At 38.9% G+C, this 18944-nt stretch overlaps 2 protein-coding genes and 1 non-coding gene across 7 annotated transcripts; 2 read left to right on the top strand and 1 right to left on the bottom strand.

The window, feature by feature from the left end:
- Positions 1 to 35: 35 nt before the first annotated feature.
- LOC149028615 (Pentatricopeptide repeat (PPR) superfamily protein) lies at positions 36 to 2122 on the top strand (the record flags this gene model as incomplete). The annotated part of the gene is made up of 2 exons (XM_089138221.1): positions 36 to 139; positions 805 to 2122. Coding segments are annotated over 2 exons (1416 nt in total), but the record flags the coding sequence as incomplete, so codon positions are not given.
- Positions 50 to 17152, top strand: LOC149028614 (uncharacterized). 5 transcript variants are annotated; one of them, XM_089138232.1, is made up of 8 exons: positions 58 to 139; positions 13207 to 13250; positions 13353 to 13459; positions 13549 to 13662; positions 13766 to 14044; positions 14137 to 14250; positions 14330 to 14402; positions 16742 to 17152. In XM_089138232.1, exons 2-8 carry the CDS (start codon positions 13226 to 13228, stop codon positions 16777 to 16779), a joined length of 750 nt encoding a protein of 249 aa, XP_088994358.1. In that variant the 5' UTR covers positions 58 to 139; positions 13207 to 13225; the 3' UTR covers positions 16780 to 17152. The 5 variants fall into 5 exon arrangements, with proteins under 5 accessions (XP_088994390.1, XP_088994364.1, XP_088994358.1 ...); XM_089138264.1 differs by lacking the exon at positions 13207 to 13250 and having other exon boundaries at positions 50 to 139; positions 13343 to 13459; XM_089138238.1 differs by lacking the exon at positions 13207 to 13250 and having other exon boundaries at positions 54 to 139; positions 16742 to 17149.
- A 1209-nt stretch (positions 17153 to 18361) lies between these two features.
- On the bottom strand, positions 18362 to 18442 carry TRNAL-AAG (transfer RNA leucine (anticodon AAG)). Its single transcript has one exon. It is a non-coding gene; the product is annotated as a tRNA-Leu (tRNA).
- Between the last annotated feature and the right edge of the window lie 502 nt (positions 18443 to 18944).

The raw sequence follows: 18944 nt of genomic DNA, 5'->3' as shown, positions 1-18944 counted from the left end.
TGCGTTCTAGGCTTCTACCTGTCCCGATACCGTAACATGGCAAAGGGTTTTGGGCTCACTCGGATTGGGCACGTTCACCGCCGGCAGTTGTCTTAGAGGTTGCGTCGCACCGCTCTCACCCTGAGACAACCCAGTGGAGGTAACCTTCTTTCTCAACTTCATTGCGTGGTACTTGCAACTGAAACTCTTTCTGCAAGTTGCCTACTTGGATTAGATGTTTCATTTTTGTCATTCTATCAGTTTCATTGTGGATACTTGCTGAATGCCTCTGCAGACGTACCCGGATTGAATTTTTTTCTGTTGTTTCCTGTTTCACTCAGATGGGTTCCTGTTGGATCCTTGAAGAATTAAAAGAACCTATTTTTATTTTAACGAACTGGTCGTGGGCCTACTCTAATGGGTCTTTCGTACTTGTTTCTTCTATCGTTTGAGTAGTTCATTTCTGGTTTCTTCAGTTTTCGGCTAACTCCCTTAACTCGGGATGTTTGAGGTTTTCCAACGTTTTGGATTGCGAAGAACCTTGAGCATCTTTAATGGTGTCACCCACTCTGTTAAAGGAGTGCGTTATAGCTTATTCCAGGGTTTCAGTAGCATGAATGAGTCACCCGAGCTTCCCTATTGGTTTAAATCACAGCAAGATGATGAGTGTTCCTCCTTGGGTTCTGAAGATGATTTTGTGCTTCCTAAAATTATTAATTGGGTCGGTCATCAGAAGTTTGACGGCCAAAATGTTAATATTAAACGTGTGCCACTTGGAACTATCGATAACGATGTCAATAAGATTACTATTATTCTGAAGGGTAGGTTTTCGTCACCTGATGCTGTTGTTCAAGCTTTAGGCGGTTGCAATGTTGGTGTCTTCAAGGACTTAGTTGACAAATTATTGAAAAGGTTTAGCAATGATTGGATCTCTGCTTTCGGTTTCTTCAAATGGGCTCATATGCAAACAGGTTGTAGTCATTCTGCTGATACTTATGATTTGATGGTGGACATTCTTGGAAAATCAAAGCAGTTTGATCTCATGTTGGATTTGGTGGAGAAGATGGCTCACTTTGGTGGGTTAATCTCCTTGGCAACAATAACTAAGATTATGAGAAGGTTTGCTAAAGCAGGTAGATGGGAAGATGCGATAAAGACCTTCCGTGGAATTGAACAATTTGGCTTGAGGAAGGACACTTCTTCCATGAACTTGCTCTTGGATGCATTGTGCAAGGAACGGAGTGTTGAGCATGCACAAGCTGCGTTTTTGGAGTTTAAGAATGAGATACCTCCTGATTCTCATACCTTTAATGTGTTGATACACGGATGGTGCAGGGCCAGGAAGATGGATAAGGCCTGGTGGATTATGGAAGAGATGAAAAGCTATGGTTTTCAGCCATGTGTAGTTTCTTATACCAGCTTGATTGAAGCTTACTGCTGGGAGAAGGATTTCCGTAAAGTTTATGCTATTCTTGATGAGATGCAGGCAAAGGGGTGCTCTCCGAATGTCATGACTTACACTATTGTTATGCATTCTCATGGAAAATCGAAGGAAACACGCAAAGCTGTGGAAATTCATGAGAGAATGAAGAGGAATGGTTGTATTCCTGATACTTCATTCTACAACTCTTTGATTCACATCCTAAGCAAAGCTGGTAGATTTCAGGATGCTCATGCTGTATATGAGGAGATCTCTAAGAGTGGAAATACTCCAAATGTAACTACATATAATACCATGATATCAGCTGCTTGTGAGTATTCACAAGAAGAAATGGCTCTAAAGCTGCTTCAAGAAATGGAAAAGAACCTATGCAAACCTGATCTTAAAACCTATGCCCCATTATTGAAGATGTGTTGTAGAAAAAAATGGATGAAGGTCCTTTCCTACTTACTGGATGATATGTTTGAAAAGGACGTCAGCATTGATTTTGGAACCCATACTCTGTTGGTTCGTTGCCTTTGTCAAAGTGGAAAACTAGAGCATGCTTGTTACTTTTTCGAGGAAATGGTTTTCAGAGGACTGGTTCCTATGGACTGTACATACAGCACGCTGGTGGAGGAACTTGAAAGAAAAAAAATGGAAGATGCTAAGGAAAGGATTCAACAGTTGATGGCACAAGCAAAAATTATGAAATGAGGAGAGCATTCTTGTAAGACATATTCAGAGTCGATAGGTTGATTGCAATTGTTAACAATATGTCCTGCTGTTTTCCTCTTGCTTTTCATCTCTTTAGCACTGTCTATTGCACGCATGAAGATCTTTGTGACCAAAAAAGTGTCATAGTTGTATGTCAAAACATGTTTGCACGAATGTGTTAGGCCTCTAAAAATCACTTGTATGTGACAAAGGAATGGATGTGGTCATCTTCTGATGTGAGGTGAGTGCATGCAATTTTTGTATTATAATATTAGGGATTAAAGTTTATTCTTCTTCCAGTCAAGGAATGGACCTACCATTCCTCTGGTGTATTTTCATGTTATTGAAATTCTTTAGCTTTTGCTCTTTTCTTTTTTATTTCTTCACTTTCTTAATGAGGGACAGAAAAGGTGATGAAAGAAGGAAACAAGAAGATGGAGGAAAGAAGGGAAACCAGAGAAGAAACAGAGTTGTAGGGGAGAAGTACCATAAGAAGAGGGTTTTTTTTTTGGGGGTGGGTGGGGGGTTTGGAGTTAAGTGCACATGCACACAAACTCATTTTGTTTGATGCACATTACGTTGATTATGAGAAGCATGAATCAGTAAAAACAGATATAGTAGAGTTCCTGATAATGTAAATCCAGCAAGGTTAGATACGGGTGTTGTTTCTTTGCCCTATGGGTTTATATTGTCATGAGTGTAACAGTTAGGTGTATAGGCCAAGTATGGAAATAAGTTTAAGTTGTCTTATTTTGTAAATTCTGCCCAACATAAATTATACCGGCAGAATAGTCTTTTTTCTGATGTTTTATTTTAGTTTTAGGTGTTCAGGGCATAACTCTAGTAGGAGTCCTAGGTCTAATGGGATTTTAATTTTCTAAGTATTTCTTTTAGAAGTCTAATTCCTGTTTCTATAATGAGTTTCAAACCAATTCTCTTGTTTTCTTTTTACTGTTCTGAGTTAGGATAGTGTTTCAACCTTGGTAACATATCTTCAAGGGGTTTGTCGGTTTGATAACAAGGTTCTTGGTGAAGATGAGTCAAAATCTGTCTTAGCCAACCAATCCAACCAAACTTGAAGGATCATATCCCTATAACATTACCTATATTCCCTCCAAGTGGTAGGCCATTCGGATAACCCTCTTCCTGGATTCCACCAGTACTTGTTGAAAACCCCAAAATTCTTGACCTAAATTTGGGAATTCTAATTAGATCATAACCTACCATCCCAATCCTCTCAGATTTGCGAGCTATCTCCCCACCATACAGCCTCTGTTCTATCCAAGTTTCACTGTGTTATGAAACCCCTAGGTCATTCAAGCACATTACTTAATCTCTCTGTTTCTCCCCATTTTCAAGAAATTACCACTTTGCCTGGAAGCATAATCTAGTTTCTTTGAAAGCTAACCTAAGCTCCATATGAGATCAATGGGCATTTTTATATAAAAGATCATCCTCAACTTCGGCTACACAAGTTTTCCTTGACCCTATATGAAGCCCTAATCTGACCTAACAAACCCTCCTATTTTGTCTCATAAGTTGGTTCTGGTCAAGGTTTTGAAGAATTGGCTCCTAGTTGATTTTCTTTCAGTCTGGGACCACCTGGCCCAACAATTTAGAACTAACTGAAACTATTCATACATATTCTACCCAAGTTGAAAATCTGATTGCGTAACTATCATAATATAATGAATTACAAAATCCCAAATATCCACTAGACTAAATCCATATTTTGACCCGGTTCTTGATCTCGGTTCGTGAACGGCTTAGAGCCAGTCTGTGGCTGTGCTGCATTACCCCTCCCTTTTCCTTTTTAAGTCTTAAAATCCGAATTTGTTGTTGAGAGCTATTATGCTGTTAAAACTTCACTTGCATCCTGTGAGCATTGTCAATCAGTTTTGTTGTCTCAATACTATGAATATTCTAATGCAAAGGCATTTTTCCCCCATTAACTTGACCAATCTATTAGGCTAGGAGTGTGAAAAAGTTTTGAAGGTGCTTCTGTTCACCATTTATTAGCATGGATTTTTTTTTTTGGGGGGGGGGGGGGGGGGGAAATTTAGCATGTATTGGGTGTGCAAGATGTGGATATTGGGTGTGCAAGATGTGTTGGATCCACCAAATGTATTCCCAATCTTTTGGTTCTAAGTTCTATGGAGTGAAAGTTACCCATTACAGGGGCATCCATTTGCTTTTTAACTACATTTAGTGTATTATTTGTGCTATTACATTTACTTTGGTCACATGGCTAGTTCATTGTTGCACTTTTATTGTTAATTGTTTCTTTGTCGTGCCAATGCTTCTTTCATGCGTGCTTCAAATTCTTGTTCACGGTTAGAAGATTGACCTGCTCCAACAAACTTCTGTCCGGATGACCCATTTTCTGAGATCCGTGATGGAAGTAGAGGACTTGGATCTGATGGTCAACTTGTTTACCATTTGGAGCACTGTTACATGCCTGAGATGCCTCACGTCCTCTTGTAAAGTCAGTGTGAAATTTGGGGGTTTTCAGCTTAGGGGTTTGGGTGCGGGGCCTGAACTGCCATTTTGGGCGTTCTTGATCTCCATTGTAATCTTCTTCCATAAATTGTGAAACTTAATCAGCGTCGCCAACTCGCCGGTGGATGTTGCAGATCACGTTGGCTTGTAAACCACGTATAGTCTTTGTCACGTTGAGCTGTTTCTATTTTTATTTGCTATTTCTTAGTGTTCTGACAGCTTCTAATTATCAAATGTAAACTTTCTTTGTTAACTGGTAAGTTGGATTTTCAGTGATTTTCAGTCCGATTGATATTTCCATTTACATGACCTATTTACCGATCCATGTTAGGCAAGGGCTTCTATGTGAAGAAAAGTTCTAGGCATATCTGGCTTGATAGAAACATTTATGGACCTTTGACAGCTAGACTGGGTCCTATTGTACTTGTCCCACATTTATCTTGGAGGAGGCTTATAAGCTTCAATGGAAAAGGCAAGTTGCTGTAGTTTTTCTCTCAGGACAGGGATAAGCATGAAAAAAATTCTTTAGAACACTTGGAGAAGGAATAACTAGTAGGGAGAACAAGAGAAGCATGGTGATGATAGAATTGAACATCATAATCATTTCTTCCTGTTAATAACACTTTGAAGGTCATGTCTTTCTTCCTTTTTTTTTTTTTTTTAACACCATTATCCCGGAATCAAGGGCAACCATGAGTGCTTCCTGTAGAGGCAAAGAGACAGGCAGGTTGTGAATTGTAATATTGTCTTCCAGTACCTATTTCACAATGCTACTCTATATGGAAGTTTACTCAACAAATCTTATCCGAACGTTCAGGTGTTGGTTATACCATGTAAACTATAATCTATGGATTGAGAATACAAGTCTAGAAACCAAATGTCACCCTAACTTAACCTCTAGTTTTTGCTTATATTAATTGTCAGAAATCAGACTCTTAAGAACCAAAACCAGATGCTAGAATGAAGTATTGCAGAATATTCAGTCCAATATTCTGTTCACATAAAAATAGAAAGCAAGAAAAAAGGGAAACTCCAGATTGTAGCTATCGAATCCAATCTGCAGCTGTATCTAAATCTGACGCAGATCTTAACGCTCCTAAACTGGAGCATAAAAATCTCCCATGCCAGCTTGAAGCAGATGGATTGAAAACTAGGACCAAACAAGGCCTTACACATCAGCTAACTGATCAATAGAACATACAGAGGGTGTCACGATAATTTTCTTTTGAACAACATCCCAGACAAAATGGCAATCCACTTCAATATGGTTTGTTCTTTTATGGAAAATAGGATTACTAGCAATACAAGTGGCAACTTGATTATTGCAAAACATTTTCATCAGAGAGGAAATTGGAATCCCCATCTCCAGTAAAGGACGAAGCCACATCAACTTTGCAACCGTGTGAGCCATGGCTTTATACTCTGCTTTAGCACTAGATTAGGCAACAGTAGACTGGCTTTTACTTCTCCAAGTCGTAAGGTACCCTCCAAGAAATGTACAATAACCTGTAGTAGACCAACGGTCAACTGTAGATCCTGTCCAATCTTCATTAGAGAAGGCAACCAATTCTATAATCCAATTAAGACGATAAATGAGTTCCTTACCAGGAGCACTCTTGGGATACCGAAGCACTCTCATTGTTGCATCCCAATGGGCTTTCTTAGGAGACTGCATAAATTTGCTGAGCACTCCTACAGAATAAGAGGTATCAGGCTGTTTAACTATGAGATAGATAAGTTTTCCAACAAAACTTCTGTAACAATGGATATCATCCAACAATTCACCATCAACCAGTCCAAATTTTAATTGAGGGTCCATGGGGATGGCAATAGGTTGGAGGCAAGCATTCCAGACTTTCAGTCGTTGTCAAAAGATCTAAAACATACTTTCTCTATGGTAGGCTAATTTCTTTTTTACTACGGATTGCCTCAATTCGAAGAAAGTATTGTAGGCTATCGAATTCTTTAGTCTGGAATTGCTTATGTAATTGTGTCTTTACTACATTAATGGCATCAACATCATTCCATGAAAGAATTATATCGTCAACATACATAGCCATAATAATCATATTGTTGTCTTGCCGTCGAACAAAAATAGAATGGTCAGAATAACATTGAACAAACCCATAAGACTCCATAGTACTACTAAATTTCTCAAACCAAGCCTGCGGAGACTAATTGAGACCTTCAATTGCTTTATGTAACTTGCAAGCATGAGTGCGATCCTCCCCCTAAGCAATATATCCAAGAGGTTGCTCCATAAAAGCCTCCCTATAGAGGTCACCATACAAAACATATTTTTTTATATCTAGCTGAAGAAGAATTTAGTCATGATTTACAAGTAGAGAAATTAGAACTCAAACACAATTGAGCCTAGCGACCGGAGAGAGAGTTTCAAATAGTCAACACCATAAGTTTGAGCATAGCTGGCTACCAAGTGAGCCTTGAGCCTTTCAACGATACCATCAAAGTGATACTTGACAGTGTACACCTAGAGACAACGAACCCAATCCTTTCCAGGGTGTAAATCTACCAGAGACCATGTATTTCGAGATTGTAAAGCATCCATTTTCACATTCATAGTGACTTTCCACCTAGGGATTTTAAGGGCCTTAGGGAAATGAGTTGGAATATGAGTGACAAAAAGGAAACAACAAGATGATGAAAAATAGGAGGTAAATGAGAGACATACACAGTTAGAAATAGGATAAAGGAGACAGTTGAAATGTAGGTATTAATATAGGAAGATGATTCCCCAAGTCTAGCGGGGTCTAGATGTTTAAATTGAAAGACATTAAGGTTATTGTTTTTAGGGTCTTAGGAAATATAAAAATTCAAGAAAATAATTATATTGAATCGGATGATTAGAATGGGGTCAAATTGAGATCCAAGGTCACTACGGTTGAGGGGATGAGGCACCTAAAATTTGGGACAGGCCTAACAGTTGGTTTGGTGTAGATTTGACCTTGAAATTTGGGTCTCAAGAGAAGTCCAAAAATTCAAGAAAGTAAAAGAGAAGGGTGTGAGGGATGGGGAAGGCTAGGGTTGGGGTTGGGAATGTTGTTTTCTTACTTGGGAATTAATGGATGCTGTTGGATTCAAGAACACTTGCTGCAATTGAAGAAGAAAACACTCTAATTCTGCCGTGGCCTTCCCAAGAAGACCACAACCTTACTTGCCTTCAAACTTAGAATTTTATTACTCAATTTCAACTTGTAGTTACATGGTTTGAGGGCTTTAATTATAGCCTCAAATAGTGAAATATAAAAGGACTTTTAAGTTGGAAAACCAATTAGAACTCTAACTAGTCATGCAATTCTAACTTTGATTATTTAATGTATCAAGACTTTCACTCAAACAAGAAAACTCAATAACTAACTCTACAGGACTCCAATCTAAATTCTAGGAGTAGATATGGGGTCCTAAAAATAAGGATAGTTAACATGAACTTAGATTAGGGCATCCCTATGACTAGGAATCTCATGTAGGCAAGGACTTTTAAATTGAAAAATAATAATCAGAAAAATAAATTAAAAATATATCTAAGGTCTAGATAACACCACTTGATGGGACCCAAACCCAGTTGTCACAATTTTGGGCAAAGTTATTAAAATACCCTTGGATCGAATTAGGGATCCTAGGTTTGGGGGATCAACCCTAGGCCTTGTGAACCCCTAGAAATAATTTACATCACATGGAAGCCTTTTAGACACTCGAGGAGGCCATGATGATGGTGTCGGTTGTAGCTATGCGTAATTTTAACAAGGATTTCTTGGTGGAGACCGACACCTTTGGACTTGGTTTAATGGCAGTACTTATGCAGGAAGGGCATCCCATAGCTTACTGGATTCGAGCTTTGTCCCTTCGACTTTACGCCAAATACGTTTATAAGAAGGAGCTGATGGTGATTGTTCTTCTAGTAATGAGACATTATCTACTTGGTTGCCGCTTCAAAGTTAGACCCGTGTAGTTTGAAGAACATCTTGGAGCCAAAAATGGGGGCTGGAGGTCAGCAAAAATGGGTTATGAAATATGGGGCTACTCCTTTGAGATTATATATAAAGCGGTACAGAAAACAAGGCCATCGACGCCTTATCACGGCAGTCCAAGGGGGAAATTCAGTTGGGTGCACTCACAACCATCGTTTGGTGGGAACCAGAGCAGTTGATTGAGGAAGTTAACATCTGTCTTCATTATTGGACCATCAATTAAGATTTATTACAGAGCTCATTGGACCACCTCAAGTACTAGCTAAAGAATGGGATTTTGTACTACAAAGAAAGGTTGGTAGTAGCAGCAGACTCCTTTGATTACCAAGCCATTGACTGAGTCTCACTCCACCCTATATGGAAGACATTTTGGCCTTCTTAGAACCTAAAGCACACATTGGCTGTGGTGTATTGGGTTGGCATGAAAAAAGCAATCTGTGAGTTTGTGGTTGCTTGTGATACTTGCCAGCAAAAAACATCAATCAATGAGTTCCACGGGACTTATCCAACCCTTACCACTCCTGGGCAAGTTTGGGAAGATATCAACATGGATTTCATTGGTGGAATGCCAAAGACTTGGGGAGAGGCGGGTTGATACCATACTAGTTGTGGTGGACTGTTTGATTAAGCATGGACATTTTGTAGCACTACCCTACACTGCCCAAGAAGTCACACTAAATCTTGGTAGAGAAGTTGTCAAGTTGCATGGTTTGCCTTCTTCAATAGTCTGTGATGTAGATTGACTCTTCTTGTGCAATTTTTGGTCCAAACTATTCAAGATTGCAAGTCCACCTTGAATACACTGTGCATATCATCCTCAAATGGATGGCCAAATTGAGGTGGTTAACAGTGCTTGGAAATTTATTGCACTTGTTTTTGCGCCCGACAGCCCAAGGACTGGCCCAATTGGCTCGTATGAGCCGAGTATTGGTACAATACCTGATTGTGTCGTTAAGGCTGCGTTTGTTTGCTGGAATAAAGGTGGGATGGGAAAAAAGGGGTGGGAAAATTCTTGAAAAAAACAAAATTTTCTTACTTTTCCTTTAAATCCTAAAAGTGTATATTGTTTGGTTGCTTGGGGTGGGAAAGTTAGGAAACTTGTCTAGTGAAGTGGCAACCCAACTTTCCCACCCCATCATGCCTTTTCAAAACCCCACAAAAAGTGTGGGATTTTGTGGAAAAGTATGGAAAAGTAAAATGTGGGACCCACAATTAATACTTTTCCACACTTTCTTTTCCTTTCCTTCTCTTCTCCCTCACCTCACTACACATGGGGCCCAAATGTTTTTTTTCCCACCCCTTTTTCCCTACCTCACATTTGCAAACAAATGCAGCCTAACGAACAAGAATAGAATCCTATACTAATCTAGCTAGCAGCAAGTATAGGGTCGAATTACGGGGAACTAGAAGGCTCACTTACCAAGATTGAATTGAGCAAAAAAAAAAGAAAAGAAAAGCAATAATAGTAAATAAGTCCAAGTTTATTTATTTATTTATTATTATTATTATTATTATTATTATTATTATTATTTTTAACTTTAAGGAAAACAAGGAAATTAACTATCAATTAATGCAAAATCTTAGACTATGAATGAAGGAGGTCTTTGGGATTTTGAATACCCACTGCCTTTCACTAACCGACTTCAGTTCTACACTTCAAAATAAAATATAGCCTTCCCTAGATAGGCCCCATCTTTGCAAGACTATTGTCCTTCGCTGAAGCTGGGCACACTTAGTTTGCTTAGGTATAGAGCATCATCGGTTAGACTCATACACAATTAGGAGCATCAACTAGAAGGTATGTAACTATTCTAATTAATGAAAAATAAGCAATGGTTCATCTACATCCCAAAGAGAAAAGAAACTTTGCTACGCATTACAACAAGACTCATACAGCAATTAATAATGGAAATTGAAACTCTGCAGGGACTGCTATTGCTCGTGGACAGCAACTCTGTCGAAGGCTTCAATTTGGGACTGAATACACTGCTGAACCGCTGGATAGAAATGGGGCGGGGCCTGGTTTGTGGGTCTTCTTCTTCAGCAATGAGAGAGAGAGTGATGGGGAGTGAATGTGGGTAATATAAAATCCAATGTCCCACCAAAATCCCCAAGTTTCCTTTTTATAAGGTCTCCCTCTCTGCCCAACAATTCCTATTCTACTACTCAAATTATCTTGTATTTTCATAAAAAGAAAAGGCATCAAATCAAACCAATTCTATATTGGTTCCCAACAAGTAAAGAAAGAGAGAAAAGTGAAAGAGATTGGTGTGTATTGTTTAGAGAAGGAATAAAAAAAATTGGAAAGAAAGAAATAGGAAAGAGACGAAATGAGGAAATGAGAAAATATGAAAGGGAGAAAAGAAATCAACAACTTGCTTTCCTAATACTAAAGGATAAAATCTTATGAAATAAGAAGGAAATTACTGGAGAAAGTTGGAGGAACTTAGGCTGTTAGAGAAGAACCTGGAAGGCAGAAACTAGTCAGGCAATCCACTCTCTCTCCATCGACTTTAGGTGCTTTTGCATCATACTTCCAATTCTGCCCTTGGACCTGAAGATAAACAAAAACAGTGATTTAGCTCATATAAATGGGGAGAGAATATGAAATAAAACCTATATCTATATGATCTTTATGCACTTGTCAATACCACCTGCCATGCTTCTACCAAGATGACTTCCTTGCAGGCCGTATATGGATGTGTGGCCTCCATCCTTACCTCACTGGGAGGGCATCATACCAAGGTTGATGAGGTTGTTCTGCTGGGATGGGCATCCTGCCAAGGTTTACGAGGTTGATTTCTACATTTGGGAGAGAGACAAAGTTTTTGACGAATCAAAAGCCAACATGCAGGTAGCTCAGGACCGAATGCAACATTCTGTAAACCAACACTGGTGAGATGTTGTTCACGGGGAAGGTGTTGATGGGCCTCTGGTTACACGAGTCTATACTCGAGGGGCCAGTAAAGGTTCTGGAAGTTAGGCCAGCAATTGATAGAAATCAAATAAGGAGAATAGATAAGAGAATGAAAAAATAAGAAGAATAAATGGAACACTTGGAGAGCAAAGAGGGGGCCAGTTATGCAAATCGGTTAGGGGTCTCCAGGAGGCTGTTCTGGGGGAGGAGATGGGATTCGAGTAAGGCAAGGAAGATCAGAGGTTTTTCGAGGTAGTGGGCTGCTGCTGGAGAGTACTGGACTCTAGGTTACTCAGACCTGTTTTTGCTGTTTTCATTCTATTTTTTCTGCTGTTGGGAATCATGCTGCTTGTGAGACCTTATCAACATGGAACTACCAGTATTTCTCCTTGCTAATATGTTTAAGATTAGAAGGGTTGTTGTCCTGACTTATGTTCATGGGAGGTACGCTTGTCCTATGTTCCTTTTCTCTTTTATACCATAAGTTACTTTTCAGTATATAAATCTATTTCCATTCAACAATGAACTCTGGTTGGTTGGTACTTCTTGTTTCTTCTGTCCATCTCTCTGTTGATTGTTTACAGCTTTGATACTGGTAGATGGTATTGGAGCTGTGGGCGTTCAATAGCTCTGGTTCTTACTTTTAATTTTGGTCTTTTGAAGATCTTTCCTTAGGGTTTACAGCAACCTATGCTGTCCGTGCTTTGTCTTGAAACCTGGTTTATGATTCATATGACTACGGTTTCCCATGGTGTTGATGACTACTAGAAGAGATGCTGTCACTGATATGGAGAGGAGATAAACTACTAGAAGATGTAACAACAGTTGTAGAAAAGGTGTCATGGTTGGGATAGAATTATATCCTTCTCACAGCATCTTTCAATTTTCTTCTTTTCTCAAAATCCTGGAAATACAGTAGGAAGGGTGGAAAATAATAGAATATGTTGGTTTCCTAGTGGTTTGACTAACTGATAATAAATTCAAGTGATGAATGAGATACATTCCGGACAGACAACAAAGACAATTAAAAATGAGTGAAAAGTACCATGACAAATCAGTTGGGTGGAAGACTCATTAGCAAGAATAACATTTGAGTGTTGGTGAGTTTTTCGAAAGGGAGGATAACAAATCAGGTTCACCGATTATATGATTGTAGCTACTAGAGTTAATAATCCAAGATGGATGAGATGAGGCACTCAAAAGTGCATTGTTACTAGAAGGGGAAAATGCAGCAGGAGAGGAGATGAATGACTTACTGCTGGACATACTTATGTGATTAACAGCATAATGAGATATGGGCTCAGGTTTTTGCTTTCTTTTCCCCCTTTCTTTTCCATGTAGTGGGTTTATATATTCCATTCTACCGAGAGGTCTGGTTTTTGCCTTTGCATAACTTCTTCATTTCTTCTTGTGCCCATCCCTCTTTGATTGTTTGCTCTTTCATATTGTTACAGTATTCACTGTAGCATCTGGGGAGATGTCATACTATTATGTGGCTCTGTGCTTGCTTGTCTCTGAATTCTCTTATTCAGTGATGGTTAAATTGGTTGAAGTTTCTCATGTGCTAAATCCTGGGTTGTTGAGGGAGAGCTTTGTGATCTGTCAGTGCCTTGTCATTTCTTTTTGTTTTTGTTTTTCTTTTCTTTTCTACTTTTAATTCATAATGGGATATTGAATCTAACCAGATTGGAAGGAAGAAAAAAAATGATACTCCAGAACCTGATCAACGGTAATCCTAAGGAAAAACTACCAATAACAGTGTAACCGTACAAGCTTCCACTGTTTGGCTTGGACTTTTCTTGCCTTCTTAACTCTATACAGTAAATTGCAGGTACTCATAAACTGAAAGGTGGTTTAAGTTCATTTGGACAATTCATGGGGAACAACCAGGATGAAAAAGTGGATTCCCTCATTTTATTGAAGCAGGGGGCAGAAGCTGTGAGTGAAGCTACTCAATTTACTTTACTAGTTTAAGCCTCATGTTTCTACATGGCAGTTCTGATGGTGGTTTTGGCATTCTTTCTTAGAGAGTGTTCGAGTCAACATTTGTGGGAAAGCGGTCTGTTGTAAAGGAACGTTTCTCAAAGAAATACAGGCACCCAACTCTAGATGCAAAATTGACCCTGAAACGCTTAAACACTGTCTGTTTCTCTTAGTAAAATTGCTCATTTTCTTTTGGATTCCTACTGCACATGATCCACTGGGATGCCCAGACATTCTTAACATGGTTTGACTTTGATGCAGGAAGCACGTTGTGTGGCAAAAGCAAGATGTCTTGGTGTTCCCACTCCAGTATTGTATGCTTTGGATACTGTGCTGCATACCCTAACATTTGAATATGTTGAGGGCCTGGCTATTAAAGACATTTTTCTAGAGTTTGGGTTGAATGGTGTTAACCAGGAACTAATGAATGACATTGCAGCACAGATTGGTTATACAATTGGAAAGTTGCATGATGGTGGTCTGATTCATGGTGATTTAACAACATCAAATATGTTGCTGCAAAATTCTTCCAACCAGCTGGTGACATCTTTTAGCCCACCTTCCAAATTAAGCTCGTTTCATGCTTTTAATTCTGTTAAACATTGACTTCCAACCATGTTGACTTTTCTCAGGTTCTAATAGATTTCGGTTTGAGCTTTATGTCAACCCTCCCTGAAGATAAAGCTGTTGACTTGTATGTACTCGAGAGAGCTTTACTTGCAATGCATTCTTCTTGTGGGAATGTGGTAAGTCAAGTAGGTACCAATTATTTTTGGTTTTTTTGTTCCTCATAGATCTTATATATATATATACATTTCGGCACAGATGGATCAGATACTAGCTGCATACAGGAAATCATCAAAGCAATGGTCTTCCACATGGAACAAGCTGGCTCAAGGTGCTGCACATACTTGATCCTTTCAGTTTTGTGGATGATTGGTTCTTATGCTCTGTGTAGCTAGTCATTTTCTTTAGAATAAATTACACATCCCTTCCCTCTACTGTGACCGAATGATGCATCCTCCCCCCGTTATTCGGTAATGACATTTACCTCCTCTACTGTTGATAAATACGGCCAAGTGCCAACCATACCCAGTACCCATTCTGTGGGGGAAAAATGGTGACATCAGCCTTAGTATATTCATTTAAACCCAAATATACTTGATCCCTAGCCTCATAGAGGTTGGTGAAGGCATACTCCTCTGCTCATCCCTGATCTCATCAAGGTGGGAGAAGAAACACCCCCTTCACTCAGTTCACCTCCCTATTTTCCAAAACAATGCTCAACCTTTCAGCACCCCTCCTTCCTAGCTCCACCTTGCCCTCATAACCCCCACCACTACCTACCCGGCTATCCCTGCAACCCCGCCTCCACAACCCCTTAAGCACACTACCTGATTTCATCTGGTGAAGGTGAAGCCGCAATCTTCTCCACAGTGACCTTTTTGACCTCTTCATATCCTTATGTGTGATCAAGTCTACTTCTAAATTTTTGTTCAAACTGGAAACTGGTTGTCAGGTTAGATCCAATAGTCACTTGCATCCAGAGTTTTGCAAATCTGCAACCAATTAGCCAAATTGGGTGATTCAGATCCATATTGACCTGGATATTTGATCGAAGCCATTTCTAGGGTTAGGGCAGAGTCTGGTGGATATCTGAATGATCCGAATCAGTCAGATCCCATCTGGATCCCAATTTCAAGTATTGCAACGAAAAATGAACTCGTCTGTGAGGACCATACCTGATTTAAGTCAGAAAATATGATGGGGGGGGGGGGTCTGTCTCCATGTACAAGGGTGGATGATCACTAATTGCGGGCAGGGATTATGAAAATAGGACTTGGATATCAAAGCAACAGATCCTAATCTTTTTAAATTGGTCTAGGAGACCCTAAACATCAAGAATCTGAAATCCGAGCAACTTTGTGAGGAAAGCCTTAAAATCAGCCCCTTCAGAATGTGCATAATTAATTCTATTTTTAAAAAAAATTGATGTTGGGTAGCCCTTTAATTTTGTTTTAGACGCTGAGTTAGGTATTCAATGATATTCAAGTTACAATACAAGATTTCATACATGAAACTCAGTTCACAAGCACCTGGCATGACTGTTCGGATGTTTAGGGGTGGCAGGACCAAAGTCCTGCTGTAATGCTCCGATGGTGAGCAAATTGGCAGGTATTAATCAAGTTTTAGGTTCATTTAACTCTTTCTTACTCCACATTTGGAAAACCTTTTAAGTGATGTGGAGTAAAAGCTTCATATGCTCTCCTAGGGACCAAAAATCACCAGAAAATTGTTCAAATAAAGCCCATTTGTAGGGATAAAAGACTGCAATGAGGTTTTCCTTTTGGATTTGTGTCCCAGGCTAAGAATAACAGCAAGGACTGATCAATAAATCACTAATTTAGAGGATGAATTACCCCTTTTCTGGTAGTCAGTGGCCAATTTGAACTCGCTGATGCTCCAAATGAGCTATCTGACACAGAGCTGGGAAGGGCTGATGGTGGAAGGTTCTGTATTTTGTTCCGGGAAGCAGGGGAAGATGGGTGAAAGCGTTATTTCTTCACCCACCTCTATGAAGTTAGGGATGGGCGTATTCTTAGATACCGTTAATATATTAAGGTTGTATTGCCAAAAAGAATATATTAAGATTGAGTTCATTACTTAAACCATGTTTCTTCATTGAATGGGTAATGGATATGGTTGGTGTCATCTCCGGAATTTTCTTGTCCTTAACGGGATGGTACTGACTTTCATACAGGTGCTGCATGGCTGTCATCAGCTTGTGTTGTGAGATGTTTGGTCCATACAGTTAGGACCTTGGCCAGGTACAACTAACCAACTAGCTGTTCCTATTGGTGGTTTCCAAGTAATAGGAGGTGCTACAGCCTTCATCTCTTTGAGCTGTATGCCCTTCATGAGCGCGCTTTGGAATGCAGAGGAGTTATTATTTCCCAGCTTCCTAACCTGATGCAGTGCTGGGTTGAGGATGTTTTTCTAGAACCGATTCGACAGCAAAGGCTGACATTTCGATTCTATAGATCAAAGGGGTTTCTGGCCTATCTACCTCTTCTCGGGAGGGAGGTAAAAGCTGAGCAAAAGATACACACACCCAGATAACCAATAACATGAAAGGGTTGTGTCATTCAGTCATAGTAGAGGGGTGGAATGAGTTACCTAATCTTTTTTTATTATCGGTTTTTATGTATTGAAATATTGTTTTGATCTTCTTTGCAGTACGACAGAGAGGTCGCAAGCGTACCATGGTTGGATGAGTCTTCTTCAGCAGTACAAGAACTTCCTTATGCAACATTTCAGATGAGATTCTTATAAGCTAGATATTGTTAGGTATGCAAGGATTCACGTCCAAGGGTGTCAATATCATATCGGTATTCTGTTATGTTTAGACACATTCAGATAATGTTTTATCATTTTCACACTGATAAAGTTGTATGGTATTCAGATATTCAGATTCAATTGCAAGTTCTCTCGACTGTCATTGATGTTATTATCATTTTATTGGGGAGTGTGGGTTAGAGTTGACCATTTTATTGGTGGAGTTTTTATCCTTTTATTGGTACATCTTATTGAATTCAGATGGTTTTGAATAATATCCTATTGGTTCTCTCGAGTTGAGAGTCATAGTTGACCATTTAAGTAGTGCAACCTATCTTATTCAGATAGATTGAATAATATCGTGTCGATTTCGGGGTGAGGGTCATAGTTGACATTTAACTAGTTAAGCTTTTACCATTTTATTGGTGCACTTTATTATGTAAAAAGTAAAATCATATTTGGATACTATCATATTGATTTTTGCATGGACTGAGTTACGAAATATTAAAACTTGTTGAGAATGGTGCAACGGGTAATATCTCATCTTACTAGTTTTTTCAAGTGAGGTTAAAGTTGACAATTCAATTAGTAATTTTTACCATTTTATTGATGCATTTTATTATATTCAAACAAATTCAAATATTATTTTATTGTTATAAAATAGAAAAGATATATTAAATATAAAGAAGAAAATTATGACAAGATGAGTTCAAATTTTTTTTTTGAGTTATTCATTAGAACTAGCATTTATATTAGAGTCTACAAAAAAATATAATATATGATTTTACACACAATAAGATGATCTTGATATGGATTGTTAAGATCTTCGGTTAATATGGGAATGTGGATTGTCAAGATGGTATGCTGAGATGTCTGACATCTTTATTTGGAAATTACATCTTTTGATGCGATTTCTTTGGGGGGGGAGGATAATGAATATCCATAAATAAATATTATTTATAACACTTATCTGTTTTTGGATGGAGGGTGCAAAAAATAGATCATGTTGAGAGCAAGGTACAATGTGCGATTTATACATAAAGTCGTCGATGTATCGCCCACGATCAATTTTTCAATAAGACTCGGTGATTAGATGCATAGTCGACGGCGGACCTTGGTTGTTTTGCAATCAACACTCCTCACCCATTCGGTGGGGATGGAATCAAAATCGGATGTTTATCCTCTTCACCCCGTTTTAGTCGCCTCCTTCGCTTCCAGTGTACCATAGCATACTTACCTCCTATTACTCACCCCTCCTTTCTTCAATCCTTACTAATGTTCTGTAGCTTCTGCTACAACACTGACGAAAGACGACAATAGCTCATGAAGGAAGCCATGGAGGATCAAGGAGCGCATGGCAATCCTCGACCTCATCAACGCCACCCAAATTTCCCTCACGGTAGCGGCAGCGGTTGCTGTGGTCTCGCCAGCCACCGATACGGCGACACGGAATAGATTCATCCTATTGTCATTTGGATGGAGAGTTAAAAAAAAATTTTAAGTTGAAAATATAAATTTAATTGTTGAGAGTGGGATTTGAACCCACGCCCTTTCGGACCAGAACCTTAATCTGGCGCCTTAGACCAACTCGGCCATCTCAACAGATGAATTTAAAACTGACCGTTTCATTAAATATTGATTATTTGTTGTTCTATTAACTTTACATGAGTTTAAATGATATCCCGTTGGTTTTCGCGGTGAGAGTCATGTTTGGCCACATCTTATCGATTCAAATAATATCATGTTAATTTGGTGGTGAGTGTCATAGTTGATATTTAACTGGTTAAGTTTCTACCATTTTATTAGTGCACAATGCACCCTATTATATTAGACATATTTGGATGATATCGATTTTCATATAGAAAGTGGTGCAACCTATATTATACTTATACAGATTCGTTTGATATCCTATCAGTTTTCCAAGCGAGAGGTAACATTAATTATTTAATTATTGAAGTTTTTACCATTTTATTGGTGCACTCTATTACATTCAAATATTATCTTCTCAGACTTTTGGATGAAGTGTAGGAAAAAAAAAAAATACAGTATCTTGAGGGTGGGATCTAAACCCACCTCTTTTCAGACCAAGTTAATCATATTGTAT

Source organism: Hakea prostrata, chromosome 1 (assembly GCF_041222555.1).
Source record: "Hakea prostrata isolate BN-2017 chromosome 1, UWA_Hpros_2, whole genome shotgun sequence".
Lineage (NCBI taxonomy): Eukaryota > Viridiplantae > Streptophyta > Magnoliopsida > Proteales > Proteaceae > Hakea > Hakea prostrata.
This window is presented reverse-complemented; position numbering and strand designations above follow the sequence as displayed.